Source organism: Chelonoidis abingdonii, chromosome 2 (genome assembly GCF_003597395.2).
Source record: "Chelonoidis abingdonii isolate Lonesome George chromosome 2, CheloAbing_2.0, whole genome shotgun sequence".
NCBI classification, from domain to species: domain Eukaryota; kingdom Metazoa; phylum Chordata; order Testudines; family Testudinidae; genus Chelonoidis; species Chelonoidis abingdonii.
This window is the reverse complement of record NC_133770.1, coordinates 135,105,769-135,131,827: the sequence shown is the minus strand read 5'-3', so window position 1 is coordinate 135,131,827 and position 26,059 is coordinate 135,105,769. Positions and strand designations below refer to the sequence as shown.

General features: G+C 44.6%; 1 protein-coding gene across 1 annotated transcript; it reads left to right on the top strand.

Moving 5' to 3' along the window:
- The first annotated feature begins 2,680 nt into the window (after nucleotides 1-2,680).
- LOC116834339 (carboxymethylenebutenolidase homolog) lies at nucleotides 2,681-26,059 on the top strand. The gene is made up of 6 exons (XM_032796342.1): nucleotides 2,681-2,815; nucleotides 13,813-14,035; nucleotides 14,939-15,046; nucleotides 19,633-19,775; nucleotides 21,364-21,455; nucleotides 25,752-26,059. The coding sequence occupies exons 2-6, from the start codon at nucleotides 13,821-13,823 to the stop codon at nucleotides 25,929-25,931; spliced, it is 738 nt and encodes a 245-aa protein (XP_032652233.1). The 5' UTR covers nucleotides 2,681-2,815; nucleotides 13,813-13,820; the 3' UTR covers nucleotides 25,932-26,059.

Below are 26,059 nucleotides of genomic sequence, written 5' to 3'. Positions count from 1 at the left end.
TCAAGAACTTGGGTCTTGCACAGAGAAACCCTAACCTCCCCCTGCCACCCCCGATTAGCAACTGAGGGCATAGTGTGAGTATCTGTGAAATAGTTCACAGTTGCCTTAAGGCATTAGCAGCTACAAGCTCTTGCTATTGTTTTACATAGGCATTTGGGTAGTAACATTTGAAAATATTTCTTTAAATTAATTTAGTTCGAGCTGCATCGTGCTGTCAGATTGGGATCATAATCTATGTGGTAGGAGACCGGGGAACAAGTCCATCCCCCAGCTATATTACTATTGTCTTAGTTATTGCAGATACTGATGCTGATAGCATATGATGAGTTGCTGGAGTACACCTAGCAACAATGGAGGGGGAACCAAGTCTGTCTAAGGCACATTTAGGCCTAGGGCTTAAAACTAATGGACAGTCCTAATGTGGGCTTGATCATCCTCATCACTTGGCATTTTTACATGACAGGCCATAGCACATTCTACTTTGTCTGAGAAAAGTAAGCAGTTAGGCCCAGGTGGGACTCTTTTGGATGTAGAGGATATGGCACCACCTGTCATTCCCTCACAGGATAAAGCAGATAAGATCACTGCATCTGAAGAGACATTCTCATCTGGCAATGATGCATTTCCAAAACTTTCTTCTGAGAGGGAGGATGGTGAGACTCCCATGGTGCCAGTTAATCATGAGGCAGGGGAGCATTCAGGAGCAAGAGAGAATTAATTGGTAAAGCTAGTGAAATAAGAAGGGCCATGAATATTGTCACAATTTCTGGAGATTTGTATAATGCTGTCTCCAAAGTCAACCAGCACCTTTCGAGTATAGCACCTGGTAAATGGCAGAAGCCAAAATCGTGGGTGTGTGGGAGTATTTTTCCACTGACAGTGGAACTACCTGTGCATCTTATCTGATGTATCAGCAGATAGTGTAACATGAAACTGGCACCCTTTATTCCTCACACACCCAAGCGTACTTCCTTTTGGAAAACCACACCCATGGTACTTCATTTGTTGGGAATGACATGAAACACAATGTGTCACTGTGGATCTTCAAGAAAAGAAAGGGTGAACAGCACCACATCTCAGGTGGAGGAGAGCCTGTCATCAGAGCATGTCTGAACAAATGAATCCCAGCCCTTAGCTTTCTTCTCTCCCCAGAAGCCTGGGGAAAGAGGTGGAGTTTGCCGAGTGCCTTGAAAAAAACAGATACGGCAGCTAGAATTCTGCATATTATATCAGCACTATGGTTCTCAGAGACCACTCCATTCCAGCTGAATAGATTCAACTGCTGAGTGTCAGACAGTGGGAACCCCTTGGCAGCATGACCCCAGATGTAGAGCTCCTTGCCAGAGAGGATCAGACTGAATGCAGACTTGATGGTATTGAGATCAAAGTGTAAAATATATCTTTTCAGTAAGATCTCCATCCCCCCACCCCCGCCTCTCCTTTCCAACAACAGAATCTTAGGATCTTAGCATGTAAAAACAAAAACAAACAAGCAAACAAACATCATGCAAAGTCACTCTCCTGCCAGGAAAAAGAGAGAAGTGCCTTTTGTTTCTGATATCGTGCGCCTACTTTTCTTCCACACTTAGGTACCATCGTGCTACAACCAAAATAAAATTGAAAAATAAAAGTAGCTGTGTGGTTCTTAAACCATGGTGTGTGTGTCTGGCCCACTGGAGCTCAGTAAAGCATTGCTCATGATTTGTGGAGTGCTGCTGGGTCCAGTGGCATTGGCTCTCTTCATTTCTAGCTGCCACATTGCACTAAAGAATCTAAAAATACATGAAATAGTTTCCTAATATTACTTTTCCATACATTACACTTGCAGCAACCACAGTAGTTGTTTACGTGATCATAGCTGGGAGGGAACGTGGTCTACAGGATTCTGAATGGGAGGAGAGGTGCTCCATGCAACAATCTGCTCATGAAGATGTGACCTAATCTACAAACAGATTTGGAAAGCTCTGATCTCCCTAGAAAAGATATGCCTGATTGACCATTGTTCTGCACCTTAACTAGTCATTTACACCAGTGCAAAGTGGGTGTAAAATGCTTCCATTCTGATTTTGCAGTGTCCTGTGTTAACATGCAGGGTGTAAAGGATAACACATAGTAAAGGACCACAATGAAATGGACCTGAGGTGAGCACTGTGATGCCCTCTAGGATTTCTACCTATAAATGTTCACTTAGGGTCAGAAAGAGAGCAGAAGGTATTCTGCACAAGCAGAGTGACCTCTGATAAAGATACTGTATAGGGTCCCGAGGCTCTCTGATGTGCCATGAGACTTGTCCGTGAGGAGCATGCTGGTAGTAATCAGGTTATTCCATTAATCTGCCTGCTGCAAAAAAGTAAACTATTGCTGAATAGTACAAGGAAAATAACAATGTCAGAGTCACCTTGCCAGAATAAATGTTGTATGCGAGGGCAGATAATTACCACATCCAAAAAATATGTGAGTGTGAGACAATATAGAAAGGGGAATTTTCAGTACATGCAGTTTAGCAGACTCCAACCAGTCTAAAAAAAAAAAAAATTAAAGGCAGTGTGAGAGACAAATGAATAGGAATCCAGACAGCTCCGCCTTGCTCCATGAAGGTGTGTCTCCTCCCTCTTTGTGTCTAGGTTAGGAGGGTGCTGGGTTCTCAGCCACCTCCTCCAAATTTCACAGGAGAGCTGCAGCGTGCTAGAAACAGCAGCAGCAACAACGCATTGGCAGTGGAGCTGGTTTTTCTCCTGTTTTATTTGGAGACATTGAGCAGGTTTCTAGCTTAAGAGGAGAAAAGAGTGATCTACTCTTTGGGATCGAACTGCAGGTAATGCACAGAAAATCCTTCCACTAAAAATGTGTTGAGAGCAGAGAAATGCAGCAGCTGCTCCAACTGCAGGACAGGTCTAATGGGGATGGGGGGCACATTTGAAACCACTGAGAGGTTGGAAATGTCTCCTTGAAAATGACCAAAATACTGGACAAAAATCACCACTGTAAAATAAGATTTGTACTTCTCTTGCTGTAAGCAGTGAGGATTGGACAGGTGATCCAGAGTAATGGAGACAGCCCTTCAAGGGGTGTTTGACTCATTCTGGGGAAAAGGCTGAGTTTCATTTTGAATTATGCTCTGTAGGCTGGGATGTAAATTTATGTCTATATACTCCCCTAACCCACAGCAGATTTCCCATTGATGTCAATGGCTGGGTTTGCACATAGATCAAGGGTAGAATGTGGCTTTATTGAGTAGTGAAATGTCTAGGTTTTTTTTAATAATAATTTAATAGTTCTTCAGCACTATTACATTAATTTAGAGGAAATATATGGGCTCAATGAATCAAAGAGGTTAACATGACTGTCACTGTCCAACATTAAATGATGTTAAAGAGGATCTGGGATTTGGCATACAGAGATCTCAGCCTGCTTAATACCATGGCAAGGATGCCATTAAAAACTCTTTTTGTCTTTTATTAAAGATACAGAAAAGGAGGAAAAACAGTTAAAGTATTTGAAATGTAAAGTATTCAATAAGACTTTCATTTTACCAATATCCCTGTTTCTCTTACCTTTAGCTGGAGAGAGTCTTTAGCAGGAAAAAAACCTTTGTTAGACAGTCTCCTAGATGGTAATAGCTGTCATTTTGGGGAAAAGAGAAGTTAGTTGTTATTGCTGTTGCTAAAGTCCAATCCCATTTCTTAGGGTATGTCTATGCTATAAGGTAGTGGTATGATTCCCCTGCTCAGGTACACATATTTGCAGTAGCTTGGTGAGAACTAATGTCAGTATAAACATAAGTGTAGCTGCAATAGTATGGGTAGCAGCAGTGGAGGAGCCATACCATTTTCAGGGGGGGTTGGCATGCAATAGAGGCTCAGCCATGCCTCTATTGCTCCTACCTGGGCTGCCATGGCCACATAGCTACTTATACTTGCAGTAGCTGGGTGAGAGCTGGGACAAGTATGTATACATGAGCAGGGGAATCACACCTCTACCTCACAGAGTAGACATAGCCTCAGCCAACTAGTGCCATGCGATGGTAGCCAGCTCCCCCCTGTCCCTGACCCCAGTCATTTTTTTTCAGAATCCCCAAAACGGAGTGATGGGTGGAATAGCCCATCCCTTCATTATTGTGTCCACCAGTTAGGCCTAATTTCTGATGAACCAATTTTGGTTCACTGATTTTTGGTCCCACATTTCACTTGTTTACCAGGCATGATCTTAACACAGTCCTTGAATTATAGATTCATCGATTACAAGGCCAGAAGGGCCCATTGTGATCATCCAGTCTGGCCTCCCATACAACACAGGCCATAGAACTCCCCCAAAATAATCCTTAGAGCATAGCTTTTAGAACAACAGCCAACTTTGATTGAAAAATTGTCAGTGGTGGAGAATCTACCAAGACCCTTAGTAAATAGTTCCAATGGGCAATTACTCTCACCATTAAAAATTTACACCTTTATTAGCATCTGAACTAGTCTAGCTTCAACTTTCAGCCATTGGATTGTGTTATACCTTTGTCTGCTAGACTTAAAGCCTATCGGGGTGCCAGAACATAGGGGCCAGGGGGCCATAGCCCTCCCACTCTTTGAAAGCAGACAGGCCTGTCCTGTTCACTTTTCCCCATGGCGGGCACTGCCCCCTTCCCCTTCTCTTCCCCCTGAGGCCTTACCCCCTGGCCAGGCCAGCAGCTAGTGGAGCTCACCTGGCCAGGAAACTCAGGTATTTGTGGGAGCCGCGTGGACCCTCCACCTGCCGTTGTGTGGGAGGGGTGGAGAACAGCCCCCAGCCTGTGTCCCTGTCCCCCGGGCTCCCTGCCTGGCCCAGGGTAGGTGGAGGTGTAGGGTTTGCAACTCACGCTGGCTCCCCACAGATGCCCATGTGGCTCTGCCTGACCCGCTCAAGCAGGGAGGGAGGGGGATTGGAGCTCCAGCCCGGCCATGGTATGAGCCATGTGGGCAACTCAAGGGGAGCCGTGGCTCCTCCACCTGCCCTGAGTGGGGACTCTGGGGGACAGGGACATAGAATCATAGACTTTAAGGTCAGAAGGGACCATTATGAGCGTCTAGTCCAGGGGTCAGCAACCTTTCAGCAGTGGTGTGCTGAGTCTTCAGTTATTCACTTTAACTTAAGGTTTCACATGCAGATCATACATTTTAACGTTTTTTTAGAAGGTCTCTCTCTATAAGTCTATATTATGTAACTAAACTGTTGTTGTATGTAAAGTAAACAAGGTTTTCAAAATGTTTAAGAAACTTCATTTAAAATTAAATTAAAATTCTGATCTTACACTGCCGGCCCATTCAGCCTGCTGACGGCCTGCTGTTCCATTCACCTCGTTCGGCAGTGGGCTGAGCGAGGCCTGCAGGACCCCAGCTGGCAAGGGGCCAGCAGCCGGGACCCCAGACCGGCAGCGGGCTGAGTGGCTCAGCCTGCTGCTGGTCTGGGGTTCTGTCCGCTGGCTCCTGCCAGCTGGATTCCTGGCTGTAGGCCCCGCTCAGCCTGCTGCCAGTCTGGGGTACTGGCCCTGCCCACATGCAGTGGGTACCTACCTTCTCCCTGGTTCGAGCCCATCCTTTTTCTCTCTTTCTGCACTGAGCTGAAGGTGGGAGTGCACTGAGCACAGAATTGGGGGTGAAGGAGCAGGCTGGGGGTTGGGGTGCAGGGTCTGGCCAGGAGCTAAAATGAGGGAGGGGGCTCAGGGTTGGGGCAGGAGGTTTGGGTGTGGAGCGCTTACCTGGGACAGTTCCCGCTTGGTGCGAGGGGTGCAGGTGGGAATGTGGGGGGGGGGGGGGGTGCATGAGGCCTCCGTGCTATGGTGCTGTGAGGAAAGTCGCGTGGTTGGGAGTGGGGGGTCAAGAGTCAGGCACAGCGTGTGGGGCGCCGGCTGGATATATGTGACGTTGCGAGCGAGTGCATAGTCAGGCTGGGCTGAGCGTGTGTGGGGTCTATAAGGTCTGACGTAGTGGCATGGTTGGGTGGCATTTTCTTCCCGTGGCTAGTGTTAATCGTGAGCTGATTGTGGGGGTGCAGCATACCTCAAATTATCGTTTTTTCTGGTCTACGCTCTATCTGCCATTGGCATGTTCTGTCGTGCTATAGTACGCAAAAGCCCTATGTCTGTCCTACTGGGCAATTAGGAAAGAGAGAGGTTTCTCAATGTGTTCATAACGGCGATCTTATCCAAACTGGGAACATGTTACTGTAAAGGATACCGTCTAGTCCATGTGCTGCCACCACACCATAAAAGCTGAGGTTTGTTTGCTACAGATCGAAACACACTACTAATGGTGTCTAACCATCGCTCTTACAGGTTGACATTTTCACCGCTGGGCGCTGACATCTGTCCCAGTCTCTACCAGCCCATTTCTGAACGGACACTCTCTGTTCGCTTATGTCAGTATCGAAGACTAATCTAAAAAACATGGGGGTGGGGATGTGGGGGGGTTCAAGAGTCAGGGCACAGCGTGTGGGGGGGCTGGATATATGTGAGGGTGCAGGAGTCAGAGCAGGGGCTAGAGGTGTGTGAGGGGGTGCAGAAGTCAGAGTGTGGGATGGCTGGGTATGTGTGGGGGGTGCAGAAGTCAGGGCTGCAGTTGTGGGAGGTGCAGGGGTCAGGGCAGAGGGCTGGGTGTGTGCGAGGCGGTGCAGGGGTAAGGGCAGAGGGCTGGGGTGCTCAGCTCGTGGGGGGTCAGGGCAGGGGGCTGGAGGGGATGTGCCCCGTCCCCACCCCTTTTCCCAAGGCCCCGTCTCCACCTCTTCTCTGCCTCCTCCCTGGAGCAGTGAGCATGCTGCAGCTCTGCTTCTCCTCCTCCCCATCGTAAGGGCGATCAACTGATTGGTGCAGGGAAGGAGAGGAGGAGGGGCAGGAAAGCAGCGCTCTGGGGAAAGAAGCAGGGGAGCGGGGAGCTTGACTGCTGGCAGGACCAAGCTTCTGCCTCCATCCCGCCACCGTTCTGGGTTTCGGCCACTGGCTCCTGCCAGCCAGGGTCTCAGCCTGCTGCCAGCCTGGGGTTCCTTCACCCAGACCGGCAGCAGGTGCTGAGTGGGACCAGCACCGGGCCCCCAGCTGGAAAGAGGCCAGCAGCGGGAACCCCAGAGCAGCAGCAGGCTGAGCAGCTCAGCCTGCCCCTGCTCTGGGGTTTCGGCCACTGGCTCCTGCCAGCTGGGGTCTCAGCCCACTGCCGGCCTGAGGTTCCTTCACCCAGGCCAGCAGTGGGCGCTGAGTGGGACTGGCAGTGGGAGCCCAGTTGGCAGGAGCCGGCGGCCGAAACCCCAGACTGGCGACAGGCTGAGCGGCTCAGCCTGCCACCACGTGCCATGAAAAATCGTCTAACGTGCCACCTTTGGCACATGTGCCATAGGTTGCTGACCCCTGGTTTAAAGGCTAGTTACTTTCCAGAAGGCTCTTAAACACAACACTACAGTGACTGAGTTGCAGTTCTCACAGGAGAATATTTTAAACCAAATACCAAGAAAATTCCACATTTTAAAGTTGAGGAAAAACTTGAGTGTTCTGAGGTATATCAGGGCCACTGCAGGCAGGAAAGGAAAATAAACAGGCACGGGAGCTCTGGGCAGCTCTGCCTCTTGAAAAAAGTGTTGGAGGGTCTGATCTTCCAGTCCTTAATCAGGTAGAACTCCTTTTGCCATCAGTGCCTCCACTCAGAGATATTAATATGCGCTCAATAACTATACATTTCATACTTAAATATCAGAGTTATCTTATCCAGGGCTACACATTTTATACACATTGGCTCAGGGACTATATTTTCTAGCATATTCTGAACAGTGCTGTGCACACAGATGGTGCCCAGTAAATAACACAAATTATGACAATAAGCATTGACTTTATGGACTCTGTGGATGAGATTTCTGTTCTTTTCTCTGGAATTGGCCTGAATACATCTGAAACTCTAAGAATGTGAGGCATAAACATATATCATACTCATGCGACACTTTCTCATTCATTCCTTTTCTCAAACTCAGAACAAAAAATGACAAAACAAAATGGTTTTCAATTAAAATGTTAAATTTCATAAAAGCCATTGCTTTACCACCCAGAACCTGCAACCTCTTGGGAATTAAGAGATGTCCTCTCATCTGACTCTCATTCTTGCTCTTTCTTCATCCTTCCTGACCTCTGTGCTGCTTTTCATGCTATCAACCATGACATTCTTCTCAATCGCCTGGGACCCACTGCTGGAGTCTCAGAGAACTGGCCTTCTTGGTTTTGCTCCCATTTATCAGAGTCCTCTTTTTTTTGCAGCTTGCAGCAGATAGGCTGGTCCAGTGGATAGGGAGCTAGCCGTCAGAGACCTGTATCCCTCCCCCCCTGCTCCCTGGAACTTCCTGTATGACCTTGGTCAGTCCCTTAGGGACAGAGTTTCAAAGAATTTCAGGTACCCAAAGATGCAGCTAGGCATCTAGTGGGGTTTACAAAGCACCAAACCTTTGAAGTGCATTTGAAAATCCCAGTAGGTGCCTAAATACCTTTGAAAATCTGGCCTTTTGTCTATGTGTGCCTCAGTGCCCCGTCTGTATAATGGGGATAACAGCACTGCTCTAGGTTACAGAGGGGCTGTGAGGAGAAATAGGTTAGACATTGTGAAGCACTCAAATACTATGGTGATGGGGCCATATAAGGACCACAGACAGAATGGGAACTTCTCTATGCCACTTTTAGCCCTTGCCTGGGTTTTGGCCCCTTCTTTTCACCCATCCCCCTCACATTTCCCTCTTTTCTGAATGTAAACTTGGCTCAGAGGCCTTGGCTGTATTTCTTCTGTGTCTCATGCATTCTCTCTTCAACACACACACACACCTGCCCCGCAGAGGAATTCCTGTTTTACAGGCTTATCTAAGGACTTTCATTTCATAAGATCCTCAATTTAATTATCAGCCCTGTTTTATCTTAATCATGCTACCTCTGTTTGTAAACAAAATACTGACTCCCTGCTCTAGGAGCACAAGCTGGGAGCAGCACCTCTCCTCTGCAGATGTCATATTCCATACTCAGGCTGCTCTGTAGTTAAGAGCTTTGCCTGTGGCTAGGATGTAGAGGTCCTGTACAAAACCTTCGGGGGGGTTGGGGGTGGGGTAGACACCCCCCCGCCACTTGTCTTCCCTAAATGGCGCCCCTGAGTTGAATGCTGCCCTGAAGAACTGGTGAGGGCATCTTTTGTCTTAATCTTTCTGAGCTTCCATTCCCCAGCTGTAAATTGGGGCTAATAATACACCTCACCTCACAGAGGTGTTGAGAAAATAAATGTTTATGAAGCGTTCAGTTACTGTAGTGATAAACAACACAAATAAGCCCATGAGGAAATGAATAATTCTGTATTCAGAGCAGGGTTTGTTTTGAATAGTGTTCAGTAAATAAGTTCTGGGGTCATGCATTGAACAGTGAGGAGAAAACACAATAATGAATAGCTGTTCAGTAAGCATCATTCATCCTGTGCACTGAATGAAGCAGGGGTCCTGTGGAAAAAATGGGGTGTGATCATGTAACTAAAGAATGTCTTCTTTCCCAGCTAGTGCTACTCTCCCACTCTGGTCTTCCCATTCAAATTCCAGTCTTCCCCACTCATTGGGATTCCCTTCCAGTCTCCTGCACTGCACAGCCCAGCCCAGTTTCCCACATTGGGCTCCTCTTTGGATCCTCAGTCTTCCTCCTCTTCTTACCACCATACTCAGTCTCTACCCCCACCTCAAGGATCCTTATCTGTTTCCCCTCCCCCAACAATCGCCACATTCAGTCTCTAGGTTCATCTCCCCACAACAACTTGTCCCAATCTACTCTCTCACTGCCACTGCTGTCCCCCTGTCCTGTCCCCCCTGGGTCTGTTTTTTCTCTGCCTGAGTCAGGTTGTCTTCTTCTCTACACAGCCTGGGCACCAGCAGGGGAAGTCTTGAAAACACAGGGAAGACAGGCTCCCTGTTCTCAGTTCCTGAGCCATAGTAGCCCCTAGCACCAGAAGCAATTGTAGTGAAAATCCTGCTCAGCCCCTGGGGTCCTGGGACTGAGCATTCTCCATGCTGATGGAATCTTCAGAGAATTTAGCTGCCAAACTCTGACAAGTGTCTACTGAGCACATATGAACTAAGAGTTTTAAGAGGCTTAGATACTCACTAAATGTGGGCTGTTTTTTATGAGAATGGCAAAAAGCACATCAATGACACAATGGCCACCCCCTGACAGATTTCAAACCCCTGCTCCAAAGCATGAGGATGCTAAACTTTCTCAGTAAAACAGTTGTAAGAAGTTTTTTAACATGGGCAAAAAAACTTATTTTCCCCAATCTGTTTTTCAGAAATGGCTGGACCCTTTTTGCTGAAATTTTCTTAAAAAAAATTGAGCCCGAGGCAGACATTTAGCATGGAAAAATTCAGCCCAAATGGTTTAAGTCTGGCCAAGACCTTCAAATCATGATCTGATAATGGACCAACCTTAAGTCACATCTTTATTCTGGAATTACCGTTTCTCTGATTTTGATCTCAAATTTACCTCCACAGCTAGAGAGAAACTTTTTGGGTTTGTGATATAAGCCTACAAAGGTGGATGTCTGCTATATATATACTGACTATAGTTAAGGGTAAGCTTTTGTCATGGTTATTTTTAGTAAAAGTCATGGACAGATCACGGGCAACCAACAAAAATTCACAGAAGCCTGTGGCCTGTTCCTGACTACTACTAAAAATAACCGGGGGGAGGAGGGGCATTGACTGCCGTGGCAGCTGGCAGCTCCAGCCCCTGCCACCGCCCCAGGGGCTGAAATCAAATAAGTTACAGAGGTTCATTAAAGTCACGACATCCGTGACCTTCGTGACAGGGCCGCCCGGGGGGGGCAAGTGCGGCAATTTGCCCCAGGCCTTGGGCTCTGCAGGGGCCCCCACGAGATATAGTATTCTATAGTATTGCAAATTTTTTTTTATGGAAGGGGCCCCTGAAATTGCTTTGCCCCAGGCCCCCTGAATCCTCTGGGCAGCCCTGCTTCGTGACTAAGGGTATGTTTACACTACAGGATTATTCCGATTTTACATAAACTGGTTTTGTAAAACAGATTGTATAAAGTTGAGCGCATGCGGCCACACAAAGCACAATAATTCGGCAGTGTGCGTCCATGTATTGAGGCTATCGTTGATTTCTGGAGCATTGCACTGTGGGTAGCTATACCGTAGCTATCTCATAGTTCCCGCAGTCTCCCCCACCCATTGCAATTCTGGGTTGAGATCCCAATGCATGATGGTGCAAAAACAGTGTCATGGGTGATTCTGGGTAAATGTCGTCACTCATTCCTTCCTCCGTGAAAGCAATGGCAGACAATCATTTTGTGCCCTTTTTCCCTGAATTGCCCTGACAGATGCCATAGCATGGCAACCATGGAGCCCATTTTGCCTTTTGTCACTGTCACCGTATGTGTACTGGATGTTGCTGACAGAGGTGGTACTGCAGTGCTACACAGCAGCATTCATTTGCCTTTGCAAGGTAGTAGAGATGGTTACCGTCTGCCATACCATTGTAAATTGGCAATGAGATGACGGTTATCAGTCGTTCTGTACTGTCTACTATGCCATTGTAAATTGGCAATGAGATGACGGTTGTCAGTCGTTCTGTACCGTCTGCTGCTGTCATGGGTGCTCCCGGCTGGCCTTCGCTGATGTCGACAAGGGGCGCAAAGACAAAAATGGGAATGACTCCCTGGGTCATTCCCTCCTTTATGTTTTATCTAAAAATAGAGTCAGTCCTGCCTAGAATATGGGGCAAGTGTATTAGAGAACCAGTGTATCAGAGAACCAGAGAGCACAGCTGCTCCATGTCATATCCCGCAGAAATTATTAGCTGCATGCCATCTAGGGGGGTGCCCCTGCAACAACCCCACCCCATTGATTTCCCTCCTCCCAAAACCCCTCGCGGGCTACGTTGCAGTGTCCGCCAATTATGTGTGATGCAGGAATAAGAAAACACTGACTTTTTAAGTGAGATAAAATGAGGGAGAGAGGCAGCCTCCAGCTGCTAGATAGCTCGCAACGCAGGACATTAAACGGTGGGGGGAGAGGAGCCTAAGCCATCACTCTATGACTAGTCAAGCAGTGGCAAGAATCTTTTCTTTAAATCATGAAAAGGGGGAGGGGGCTGTATTGTGAGCGCGAGCCGTCCGAGATCCTAGTTGCTATGATGAGATCGGTTATCAGCGTCCTGCTACCATCTGCTTGAGAAAGGACTGAGAGTCATTCCTATTTGTACCAGGCGCTCCTGCTGCACCTCACCGAAGACAGCCAGGAGCACCAACACGACGGATGATGAGAGGAGCGTATCAATATTTGTAGCACGGTACAACATACGCTCCACAGGGATGGGGAGGTGGAGAGGATCTGCTGTCAGTGTCCCGCAGCAACCGATGTCTACGCAAGCAGCATGCTAGTAGACATACCGCGTGAACAATAAAAAGTCAAGTAAACGATTTTTCTCCCAATGCTTTAGTACTTTAATGGGGGGAGTAGGTGGGCTATATACTGGCGAGATAATAAGCTGCTGAGAGCCATCCGCTGGACAATGTGTTTGACCCTATCAGCTATGTCGGTCAGCTACGCAGGGCAAGAAGCAATGCTTTTGGAGACTGCGGGGTATCTGTGGGATAGCTGGAGTGTCCTACAGGTATCCCCATCCCTCCTCTCATGCAGGCGTCCATTTGACTCTTGGCTTTCCGTAACGCATATGTGCACACAGGCGACTGAGTGTAGTGGCCTGCGTCTGGTTTATAGCGCTGGAGATTTTTCATAATGCTTGTCATTTCCAATCTTCTGTAACGGAGCTCTGATAGAAACACGATTTGATCGTTCGCATTGACAGCGATCAGATCCAGTATCTCCCATACGGTCCATGCTGGAGCTCTTTTTGGATTTGGGACTGCATTGCCACTCATGCTGATCAGAGCTCCATGCTGGGCAAACAGGAAATGAAATTCAACAATTTGCGGGGCTCTTCCTGTCTACCTGGCCAGTGCATCCGAGTTCAGATTGCTTTCCAGGCACAATGGTGCACTGTGGGATACCGCCCAGAGGCCAATACTGTCGATTTGCGGCCACACTGAACCTAATCCGATATGGTAATACCGATTTCAGCGCTACTCCTCTTGTCAGTTTAAAGAGCCCTTTATATCGATATAAAGGGCCTCGTTGTGTGGACGGGTGCAGGGTTAAATTGGTTTAACGCTGCTAAAATCGGTTTAAAAACGTAGTGTAGACCAGCCATAAATTGTATCCTTAACTATCGGATATATACTTCCTGATTTGCAGTTTACTATCCATGAACTTGACCAAGTGTAGGAATAACACAAGATAACCAGTCCAAATTGACATGCCTCATTACTGACAACTTCCAGCATTTTCTTCATGTGAGGTTCTTACTGATTCACCATCAAATTGTGTTATAATGGGTCTTTTTCTCCTTTCACATCAATGGAAATCAGAAGTAACTGCTTTTAGGTTAATGGCATTGCATAAGGGTAAAAAGGAATGAGATCAGAAATACGCCCCAAATATTTAAGTTGTGTATGTCAATCTTTAACTTTGATTTTTTTTTTTAATCTTCCTTTCTTTATTTTCAGGTTACTAACATGATTGGTTGAGACCTATTCAAAAAGTGTCTCATTTTGGAACATTACCATTCAATTTTAATTTTCCCTTTTAGATATGACATATTAAAGTTATTCATTAATGTTATAATGTCACTCAATGTAATATTTTCTGCAAATCCAGCTTGTATTTAATTTGTTTTATGCTAATAGTTTAATATATTTTTTCATTTCTACTTTACTTTAGTTTTTCAAATGACTTCAGATGTTCAACCTTTCCTATATGATATTGGAAAAAGAACTGATTATGTGGGCCTTGGACATGAAGAGCAAGTGGAGCACATCAAGGCATATGTTTGCAAACCGTCTTCTGTTACAGACAAAGCTGTGATTGTGATTCATGACATATATGGATGGCAATTCCCAGACATTAGATACATAGCTGATCTAGTGGCAGCTGAGGGATATATGTAAGCATTATTGTTTTACTGATTTATTTTCAAAGAGACACACTCAGGTTCACCAGATTCAAATTTCCATGTTGTGTTTTCCATACGCAAGGAGAAATCATGTCATTTCAGTCTGAATTACTTATCGAAGAATAAAGGACACATAAAAGTGGTACCTCCCTGACAGATCCCAGTGTAGAATAGGTTTTCTCAGTTCAGGCTGCAACAATTCTCAGAACATAATGGCAGCACAAGCAGAGTTCTGAGAAATGTCAAGTTGCAGTGCACTAACAAAAGGTTGCTGTATCTGAGCGTCCAGCACTGTGGGTGATTTAAAAAACTGAAACTGTTTTAAACTGAAATTTAATTAGAAATACTAACAAGAAATGTATATTCATGTCAGGTTGTGCAACTGCTCTTTAAAACAAAACTTCTTTGAGCCTAGACGACTTGACAATATTTCTTTTAGCTTTCATTAGCAAAGATGTAACATGAGAGAGAGTGAGTGTGCATAACGATGAAGATTTCTTTTAAATGCACTGGCCTTTGGATTTGATTTTTAAAGATAAAGTGATATAGCATCAGTTAATTTTTCTGCAGAAACACTATATTTTTTTTAGAGAGACAAGATGGGTGAGGTAATACTTGTTACTGGACCAACTTCTGTTGATGAAAGAGACAAGTTTTCAAGCTTCCACAAAGCTCTTCTTCAGGTCTGGGAAAGATATTCAGTCTTACTAAATCTTGCTAAGTAATTTTCTGACTACTGGGATAGCATGATGATTAGGAGTTAATACTGACACTAACCATGTGGGTGACCATTATGGGGCAAAATAAGAATGAATGAATATTTTGGTGTCCATAGATTTTCCCTGCTGCTGTTGCCTGGACCTAAAAGTTGACTCAATTTTATTTTTCATACAGAGCCATCTGCCCAGACTTTTTTCTAGGAAAAAAACCTTGGACATCCGCTGATCACTGGGCTGAGTTTCGTGACTGGTTGAAAGATCGCGATCCCACAAAAGTAGATAGGTAAGATGTATATTTATGCTGGAAATTTCAAAGCTTCATGGGCACCTAAACATAAAGATATGGACTTAATGTAGCAATGAAAGAGAATTTATGTGCCTTTAGGCAGCTGCATGGGCTTGCTCTAATGTAGCTAGGTCAAAACTAGCTTGAGTAATAACATCAGTGAAGCTGCTGCAATATGGGTGGCTGCAATGGCTGGCCTTGCCTGCCCAGGACTCTGGGTAGATATTCAAATAGCCCCTATTCATGTTGGCTTCACTGCTATTGTTATTCAAGCTTGCTTTGATCTACCTATCTATGGTGTTGCAATCACTCCTCTGGATTACAGAGTAGACAAAGCCTGGGTGGGAGGAAGCATAACAGGAGTTAAAGGTTGAAAAGTTAGGCCATCTCTGGGAATACTAAGAGAGGAGAGCTGCTGCACCATGTTCTTCCTTGGGGCAAGTCAGTGCTTCAAGGCTGCCTGGGAGGAACTGCAAAAGATGCCTACTGAAGGGGAAAGAGGGTTACTTCAAAACTGTGATCACGCAGTGCTTTTTATTTTTCAAAAGTGTAAGGATGTGGAGGAAGGATTATAGAAAGGGAGGGAAAACTAGGAGTGAAGGGAATTGCATGGATTTCATTTATATGTAAAAGTGCCATGAAAGGTGCTTATTTTTTAACTTACTATTTATCTGACCAGTGCCCTGGTGGTCTCCTGCTGGCTGGGCACCCAGATGTGTGCGAGTGTCTCTTGAAAGTAGGATGTGAGTCTGGACTCTCCCACTTTGTGGAGATGGTGGCATAATTACTATAGCCACCCAGGACCAGGGCACACCAAACCTCTAAGGTACTAGTAGCATGCTGGGTGTACCGTGACTGGGGCAAACATTGAAGGGGCTTCAGCTGCTAGACCCTGTAGGTGTTAAACCTGGGGGGGTCCCAATAATCACTCCAATGTTTGGCTAAAGTGAAGAGATATTTGGCAAGAAAGGGAAGGGTTGCAGATATCCTAGGTACAGTGGCTTAAACAGTTAGAGCTGAAAGTGAAATAAAAGCAGTTCCTGTCTAGGCCTCTGGGGGCAGTCCAGTCTTCAGGCCTATTGCCAGGGATGGTCTCTCCAATCCAGTCTCACTCAGAGCAAATAGGGGCTTGCAGATTTCCAGGCCAGATCTGTTAGGGTTGTGTCTCACTGGGACCCCTCTGCACTGGCTCCCTGCCCAGTCTCTGCTGCTCCTCCACAAGTCTTGCACAGACCTGCTCCCAGTGGCAATATATGGCAGTTGCACCCTGTGCCTCAGCTTTTGCTGCAGTCTGCTCCGCACACAGTTCCTGGGGCTTGCCCCCTGCATCCAGAGTGCCTGCTGCTCTTGGCACCGTGCCACCACTGCTTCCTCAAAAAAGCCAAGTCTTTTCCTGGGTCAGGGTCTTTCCATACAATTTCTACCCCTTCCTTCTGTCGGACCTGGGGAAGAGCACGTGCCATGGGAGGGGAGTTGATGGGAATGGCTGTTTCCTGCTCATCAGATTCAGGATAGTGGGATGGGGAAAAAAGTTGTAGTTCTGTAGTGGGCAATGTCTCAGGAGGAAGAGATGCTGAGCCTTGCCTGGCTGTGCTTCCAGATCATTTATGTGCTGCAGAGTTGGGGCCAAATAGAGAGAGACAATTCTGTGTTGGGATGGATGCTGTGGGGCTGGAATTGGAGTTGCCTGGTGGTGCACTGGAGTAATTTCCTCCTTCTGCTCAGTAGTGAAGTAAAGGGCTATCAGCTTGGTGTCAAGGCTCATGTATCACTCCTCTGTTGGCTCCTGTCTCTTCCTTTGCAATGGACATGTCTCTTCAAGGGCAGCTGGAGTTGCTTCTGGAGAGGTCCTGGGTCACACCAGGGGACTCTTGCAGGAGGGTTGCTCTGGTCTACATATTTTACACAAGGAAAATGGTGAGAGGGAGGCAAATCTTTATTACTGAAAGACATACAGACCTCAGACACCTGCTTGAATGACACTGTTGGCAGCAGGAGCGGCTCCAGGCCCCAGCACGCCAAGCGTGTGCTTGGGGCGGCATGCCGCGGGGGGTGCTCTGCCGGTTGCTGGGAGGGCAGCAGATGGCTCTGATGGACCTCGGTCCACCGGAGCCGCCTGCCGACCTCCTGGCGACCGGGAGAGCACCCCCCATGGCATGCCGCCATGGTTGGGGCAGCGCAATGTCTAGAGCCGCCCCTGGTTGGCAGGGCAAAGTGTCTGCTATGCTCTGTTAACCTTATAAGGTCTGTGGCTTGACTTTCACCGTGGGATAGACTGTTGTGTTCACACCTGGGAATGCTCTGTCTTTCACTTGTGGAGCTGCAAATCTTGCCACTTGGTGAGGGGTATTTTTGATAAACGCCCCACTATTGGCTGCAGTGAGTCTCAGGAGTAGCAGTAGGAAAAGCTAATGAGAACATAATCCCCACCTGCTGGATAGATTGTAGCATCATTGTCTCTTCCTGAGAGAGTTTGACCTCTTCTTCTCCCCAACCACAGTTCCTTTCTCTGGCTTTGGCACATACAGATGCTGTCTTCTTAATCTCACTACAGAGTACCAGCCACTTCCCCATGTCCTCCAGACTACTTCTGTGGTGTCTAACAGCTTTCATGCCCCTGGGATAGCTCAGTGGTTTGAGCATTGGCCTGCTAAACCCGGGGCTGTGAGTTCAATCCTTGAGGATCCTGCTTAGGGATCTGGGCAAAAATCAGTATTTGGTCTTGCCAGTGAAGGCAGCAGGCTGGACTAGATGACAAGGTCCCTTCCAGTTTTAGGAGATAGGTATATTTCCAATTATTATTATTTTTTATTTTATATCACCTGTATCCATATGTACTGAGGCTGGCTTTGATCTTTCTCCAAACTCCAGGTGGAAAGGAGGCAAAGTTTTCCATGAATCAGTTCTTCAAGTAGAATGCTCCCATTCTCTGTCCGCCGTTGTCTGCCCATCTCACGTGACACTTTCCTTCTCTGGTTGCTGATAATAGGATTTATTCTCCTGCACAGCTCCTAAGCAAAATATGCAGGATTACCCTAGAACATATTAAAGAGCATGTTTCTTGTGGCAGGGGAGTATCAATGCCTGCAGAGGAAATGATCAGCTGAATGCTGATTCAGTGTGTCAATGGGAGAGCTGTCTAACATACCTCACACGTATCTGATGCTTCCTTGATATATCTTCCAAAACATTCACTTTACACTGTGTGTACGTACACTAGTGAGTTAGTATCTTGTCATTACATGCCAGTGCTTGATTTCTGAGAGAGAGCTTTCAGGTCCTTTCTGCAGCTCTTCTCTAAGTACTTTGAGGAAGACATCTAAGTACTTCTGATTAAATGTATCACTTTTAAACAGAAGACGAAATGTAGGTACAGTTATCTGTAGTCCATACTGACCTTTGCAACAAACCAGCTCCTGAATTCAGGGAGGCACTGTTAGTTCTTCAGTGTCCATCAGGAGAGTCTGAAACTTCAAGAAATAGACAATAAAGCCAGAGTGACACCCATCTGCTCTGATGACATTGACTGATGGGCCACTAAGCACTTCCATAACCTCTTAGGAGTAGCTCAATGCAGCTGGCCTATCCCCTACTGCTGCCAGTACAGCTTCTGACTACGCAGATCGCAGTATCTGTGCGTATAACAATATTACTGAATTTTCAGAACAGATAGTTGCTGAATATTTACCTTTTAGAATTCTTTCCCGACACAATGTGCAGATATGTAAGCCCTTACCTATCAGTTTAGGCACTGAGTTTTGAAAATCTTGCTTAGTATATGCAATTACATTTAAAACTTAAAAACTGAAAAATCAGACTCTTCTGAAAAATAGTAAAATGAAAATGTTTTCAAACTTCTTGAGACTTCTGCAATTAAAAAAAAAGCATTGACATGGTATACATTAAAATGACTTTCCAAATTTGTTACATTAGCCTTCATATGCAGTACATGTGCCTTTTTGTGTAGTAGTTATTGTTAGTTTAATTTTGGAAAAATGTTAAGTTGGATAATTGTTTAACACTCTGTCAAGTGGTCTTGGCTGGAGTTATTTTATGCTACATCACAAAGTATGAGGTGGGTCATAATATAGTCATGTCATTTGTTTACCTAAATAAGTTTTTCATTTTTACAGAATCAGACTAAGCTCTTCTGCTCCCACAATCCATCATGTAAAATTCTATTAGTGCACATTTGCACTTGCTTGCATGTCTTGTTCTTATTAGTTCCCTTCTGAAGTAAGTAATTCTTAGTCAGTTCTCCTGGAAATGGCACGATAGCTCCCAGTTCAGATAATTATTTCAGTCCATGATTAATATACTCTACTTAAGTTCTACTGAAACAAATGTTTAACTTTAAGCACATGCTTAATTGCTGTCCAGTATAGGGATACTCTTCTGAATTAAGGCCATATTTGCAAACCCATATTTAAGAATAGCAGTACGTAATCTGGGGTTGGAATAATTTTAAATGACAGAAGGAGAGGATGGGGACAATTTTATGTACTTTTGTGTTTTCTTTTTAGATTTTTCAGGTAGCGATTCTACTATAGATTTCTTAGTTCACTTTTGTTTATGTGTCTTAGGGAAGCTGATGTTGTCTTGAAGTATCTACAGGAGCAGTGCAGTGCAAAGAAGATCGGTGTCATTGGGTTTTCCTGGGGTGGAATGGCTGTACATCACTTGATGCTGAAAAATCCTGAATTAAAGACTGGGGTGTCCCTCTACGGTAGTGAAGATTGCATGTAAACTTGAGCAGGCTCACTTGATTATGTGGAGTACATATTTTAGATGTTGCTCTATATAGATTTCTATAAGTATTCAATTTACAGGTCAGCTGCAGATTTAAATATAACTGTTTATTTCAGCAATAGGTGCTGTATGCTCCCACTAACAAAAGGGACAGCCAGTATTTTAGACATTCACAGAAGAGAAAATGTCATTTTTCATCAAATGTCCTCACCAGCTCCATAACTGCTTGGAAAATTGCAATCTTTTTTCCCCAAAATCTTTGGGGAAAAACATGTGCTAATCTGTGAAATATACTAAGGCCTTGTCTACACTAACACTGTAAATTGTTGTAAATTACACTAATTAAGTTATGTAAGTTACATAACTTACGTTGATGTAACTTATATTAACTGAAAATGGTGTCTACACTATGCTTTGTTGATGGGAGAGCGCTCTCTCATCGACTTATCGCCAGACCCGCTAAATTGATACCGGACCCACTAAATTGATACCGCTGCATCAATCACAGTGGCACCGATTTAGCCCGTAGTGAAGACTAACCCTAAGAAACAAGTATTTCCTGATTTCAACTTGACTGGCTCTATGCTCCAGCAGGGTTCTCTGCAATTTGGCATAATGCTTACTGGGATATCCCAGAGCACAAGCAAATAACTTGGGATATAAGTGGTCTGAAAGAAGGAGAAAAGGTAAGTTGTCCGTTGTTCATATTCATGTGCTGAATGCTCAGCTGAGCCTAGTTAGTAGGAACATTTCAGGAAGTTAGACTGGACACTTGTCACAGACGATGGCAGAGAGGACTTCTGCTGCCTATTCTAAGGGGAGGAGTACATCTGCCAACTTTTAAGGAGTTGCACAATGCGGGTACAGCAGCAACCACAAGTGTTTTCCTTCACCTTGGCTTGGCAAGAAAGGTACAGCGTTTGCTTTCGGATATGGACGTAGCCACATTTATCCATGCCTTAGCCACTTCTAGTTTAGATTGCTGTAAAGTGCTGAATGTCAGTCTTGTGACCACTCAAATTCCATTGACGCAGAATGCAACTTCTCTTATCTGCTTTGTGGTGCTTCTTACATATTGACGCTCCATAGACTGAACTACCCCCAACTGGAAGCCATTGCCAAGAGTTGCTGATTTTTAAAGCCCTAGCCATCTTGGATCCTGTCTATCCTACATATCATCTTTCTCCTTATGCTCCATCCCAAATTTTGGGATGAGGAGGGGACCGTTTGCTCTAAAGTTTGCTGCCCTCACTGGTCCCAATAACCCACCTTTGTTGACATTAAGACTATCTTGCCAGGCCCATGTACCTGAATATTCAATCTTTCACTTGCTGGGTTGGCTTGAGGAAAGCTGAGCCTTTTGAGGTTCTCCAAGGGTTTTTTTACACTATATTACCCTGTGTGATTTTAAAGCTGATCTACGTGTGCACATAGCATTTGTGACAGACATTTTTATAATGAAAAATAAATATTGCTGAAGCAAATAGAAGTTTTGTATTTAAATTTGCAGCTCACCTTGAAAGATGTGTCACATGATTTAAATACTTTCTCAAAATGTGTTATAGGAATAATCAGGGACTCTGATGACAGATATAATTTGCTGAACCCGACGTTTTTTATTTTTGGGGGAAAAGATCACACCATTTCGTATGACCAAGTAAGTGTTTGTCTCAAAACAGATTTCTCTTTTCCTGACATGCTTTTATCTTATAAGGCAGAATTCTGGCTACTGGATATCTGTGTTGGCCTGCCAGGAAGCCCATGGGGAGGTAGGAGAGCAGAGCAGTAGGATTTTTCTGCCTATATTTTAACTTCTCCTTGAGCTTACGCAGAAGCCACTGTATAGCTTCTCTTTCAGGAAGACTGAACAGAACCATGGTGGGGCCAAAGGTCAGCCTCTTTGTATCACAGCTAGCAAGGGCTGAACATGTACAGAGAGACTCCAGTGGGTACAAACCATATGCTTTAACCACTTGGATATTTGTGCTGCCTCTTAGAGGGCACAGGGTTAAGCCACTGAATTTAGACTCTGGAGACAGAGGTTCAGTTCTCAGCTCTGCCCCAGAACTCTCTGTGAGTGACTGTGAGCAGGTCACCTAGTCAGCCAGGGTATACTGGGAAAATGCACTAGGTTAGAAAAGTGGTAATGAATATATTTTATTTAACATGCCTGTAAACCTTAGGCCCTGGCTAGATGAGGAAATATAGTGTGTTTTTTTAAAAAGGAATGATGTAAGATTAGCTATAATTAACAATACCTAGCTCTTATATAGCGCTTGTCATCAGCAGATCTCAAAAGAGGTTAGTATCTTTATCTCCACATCATAGATGAGGAAACTGAGGCACAGAGAAGGAAGTGGCTTGCTCAAGGACAGGGGCAGAGCTAGGAATAGAACCTAGCTCTCCTAAGGCCCACTCCAGTATGCTATCTAGTACATTAGTACATTTCCTAATATAATGTATTTTCCCAGTGGAGACATGGGTGACCATGCCTTGGTTCCCTCCGTAAAATGAGAGTAATACCTCCCTGCCTAACAAAGGTGCTGTGAGGATAAATTCACTAATGCTTGGTAGGCACTAAAATACTATCATGACAAGGGCCACATAAGTATATAAATAGGAGTCAAGAGCCTGGTCTGCACATGAGTTCCCTGCCTGTGCAGTGACAGTGATGGCACATCATCACAACACCATAGTTTATGCTGTAGGAATAATCCATAAGTGGGAGAAAGACTGGCAGCAGGACATTCTGAAGCCCCAATTCAGGAGTCCATCTCTATTCAGGAAAGCATTTAAACACATGCTTCAGTGCTTTCCCGAATCAGGCTTCAGAAAGGATTTCCTGACTCTGAAACTTGCTTCTCACTTTGATTTGCAAGAGTCTGGATTTGGGTATAGATCCTGACACTCTGCAAGTCTTAGCTGTTTCCCCAGGTTTTTCCTGGGGAGTGGGAGTACTGTACTGGGGATGAGTTGGAGAGAACGAGATGGAGACCTTTTGGGAACAATGTATAGGAGACCTATTCTTCTTAGATGTACTTGACATCTTTTCATAAGAATGTTCTTTAATCCATGTAATGTGCCTACAGTATGGAATAGATGCATCAGGAAAATCTAAATTCCATACAAAAACTGCATTAAGAGAATCTTGAGGTGTAAAATGAAACACTTACACAACAGGAAATGCCAAAATTAAGGTTGGAGGAACAACTTTGTGCCCTTATCCGTATGCATTAGGACACAGGATGAAATCCATTCTAGTGTTGGTATTGACCTCAGTGGGGCCAGGATTTCACCCACATTGTTTAATTAATGATCATTACATTATTTTTGTTTAGTAGAACTCTTGCCTTTTCGCTGGGTAGTATGGATAGTGCTCAGTGAAGGAAGAAGCTAATCTATATTTATTTTTATTTGTATTATTTAAACGTGTGGATCCATGCCTCAGATATGGCTGTCCCTGCACTGACTGAACAAAACCTTCATTCACTACATACTGTCCAATTTCTAAGGCGAAGGACACAGTACTCTTCCCTAGTTTCATTCACTACACAATGCTATCTCACCCACCCTGCAAACTGAATAAGGCTTGAACCCTTTGGCCTGGTCTACACTCAGGGGGAGCATTGATCTAAGTTACGCAACTTTTGACGTACTTAGATCGACTTACAGTGGTGTCTTCAACGTGGTGAGTCGACTGATGCTGCTCCCCCGTCGACTCCACCTGCGCCTCTTGCCAAGCTGGAGTATAGGAGTCAACAGGAGAGCGCTCGGGGATCGATTTATCGCATCTAGACTAGATGCGATAAATCGATCCCAGCTGGATCGATTGCTGCCCACCGATCTGGCTGATAGTGAAGACATACCCTTGGTATGTGATTACATAAAGACTGCATTGTAGTACATACACACAAGAGGGAAGTTGCACAGGACACAATACCTTTAATTTTTCTTCTAAGTGCTTTTATTTTTCAAGTTTTATTTAATTTACTTTTTTAATAGAGATTCCTAGATTCTTAAAAAAAGAAAAACAAAAAATCCCCTAAAAGCTTCCATCATCTGCAATGTGCTGCACAGCTGTGGAACTTTCTGTCCTGCACTGTATGTGCTCTGGTGAGGCACCAAACCTAGGCTTCATTCCATACACTTCCCTATTTACATCTGAAAAAAATACATAAAAAGAATGTTCTGACTGCAAAGTAAAGGAAATTTTACAGTTTCTCATGCAACCTTAATTCAGACCCCTTGTGCACAGGAATTACATTCTTTAATTACACAAACACATTATTTTGAGACCCTCCTTTCTCTTCCTTCCAACTAACAGACCTTCCAAACTCTGCAACAAAGGAGACAACTGCCTCCTTCGCTACCCAACCCTGATTCAGCCGCAGAGTATGGTTCATTCTGTTTACTGAATGAGGCAGGGGTCCTGTGGGAAAAATAGTATGTGATAATGTAGTTGGAGACTGTATCATAACGCATATGCACAAAGAGGCTGAATTAAGATAGCAAAGGGGACCTTAATTTGTAATTTCTAAGTGGCTGACTTTGCAACCTTAACATTCTTTTAACATAGGATTGGTTTTTTTTAATGTAACATATATAGTACAAAAGGAAGCAGGACTTCTTTACAATGCTTACATACTCACCTTCATAGATAATACTGCACAGGCATCTGCACAGGTCTACACATTAAAAATGAAATTCCCCTTCACATGTGGCCCATGCATGTGCAGCTGTAGGTACGTCCACACTTCCAGCTCCAGGAGACATACCCACGTTAGCTCTGATCAAGCTAGTGCACTAAAAATAGAATGTAGCTGTGATTGAGGGAGCAGTGGGAGGGTTTTAGACAGGATTGTACTCAAGGCAGCTAGCCCCTCCCTTTTGACAGGGGTTTGTCAAGCTGCACCATTTCTGGCCTACTCTGTGACATTCCCAGCAAGCCAGATTGCCTAAATAGGACAGAGTCTGCACTTTGGTTTCTCTTTGAATGCTAAGAACAATGTAATTGCCAGCAATTATGAGTTACCACATCTTTTTCTCATCAAGCACATTTATTCTTATGGTGAAAGCATTATAGAGCAAACATAGTAAAAACAATAAAAGAATCTACATACTGCTAAAAAGCTTACCAGAGATCACCTCAACTCCAGCCTCTGGCTCTGGTAGGTATTAGTCCTTCAAAACTCACAACTGGGTTTTCCCCATGGTTACAAGTTCATAACTGTCTGAGATTCAGAGCCAGAACAACCATGAATACTTCAGTCTTTCCTTTATACAACGTGGGCTTGTGATACTGGCCTCACATAACAGGTGATCCACAAAGGCCTGCTCCTTAGGGTGTAACTTCAAAGGCTAGATTTTTGCATAAAAGGGTGGTACAGAATTTGCATTCACCTTGCCTATTTCCCAGGAAATCCACTTCACATGTATTGTCCTAAAAGCTCATTCGTATCTGGCACATTGTTCAGTAGAGTCCTTTGATCAATCAGGCCTTATATCGGATCTCCCCCTACAGAGGTTACATACAATCCTGGCCCACAATAATACATAAACTTTGTATTTCGTACAATGAACCCCAAGGATGCTAAGACTTAATTCACTCAGGTTTTTTAAGGCTATGGGATGAAATTGCCATATCTCTCAGATTTCAGAGGGGTAGCTGTATTATTCTGTTTCAGCAAAAACAACGAGGAGTCTTGTGGCACCTTAAAGACTAACACATTTATTTCATATCTCTCAGAGTCATATTTCAAATATAAGTTTTCTTCTTTATTAGTAAAGAGCCTGTATAAAGAGCTTGAGTAATAAAATCTGGCCTGAGTGTTAGATAAGTAAAGAAGATACTGATCACATCTTCCAGAAAGCCAAACAATGGACAAACTGAGAGCTGACTAGTTAAACGAAAATTAAAATTAACACAATAATGGAAGGATGCTCTGTGTTGCAGATCATCTTACTGGAGAAGAAACTGAAACAGTACTGTCAAGTTGAATATAGAATTAAAGTTTATCCTGGACAAGTTCATGGCTTTGCAGAGTTAAAGCCAGACGATATGAAACCTCGAGATAAACCTTACATTGAAGAAGCAAGAAAGGATATGATGAACTGGCTGAAAACATATGTTTAACAGAAATATAAAGTCTGGTCTGTAAAACAAAATAAAGTAATATATTTGGGGGATTTAAAAGTAGTACTTGATTGAATTATATTTTACAGAAAATATAAAGGTCCTATTCCTATAATTTTGAAAAAGAA

What these genes read in the sequence shown, in the direction of transcription:
- LOC116834339 (XM_032796342.1), top strand. Translation starts at nt 13,821, where the DNA reads ATGACTTCAGATGTTCAACCTTTCCTATATGATATTGGAAAAAGAACT. An exon ending in GTGGCAGCTGAGGGATATAT is followed by an intron (nt 14,036 to 14,938) that starts GTAAGCATTATT and finishes TTTTTCATACAG; the next exon opens with AGCCATCTGCCCAGACTTTT. An exon ending in GATCCCACAAAAGTAGATAG is followed by an intron (nt 15,047 to 19,632) that starts GTAAGATGTATA and finishes TATGTGTCTTAG; the next exon opens with GGAAGCTGATGTTGTCTTGA.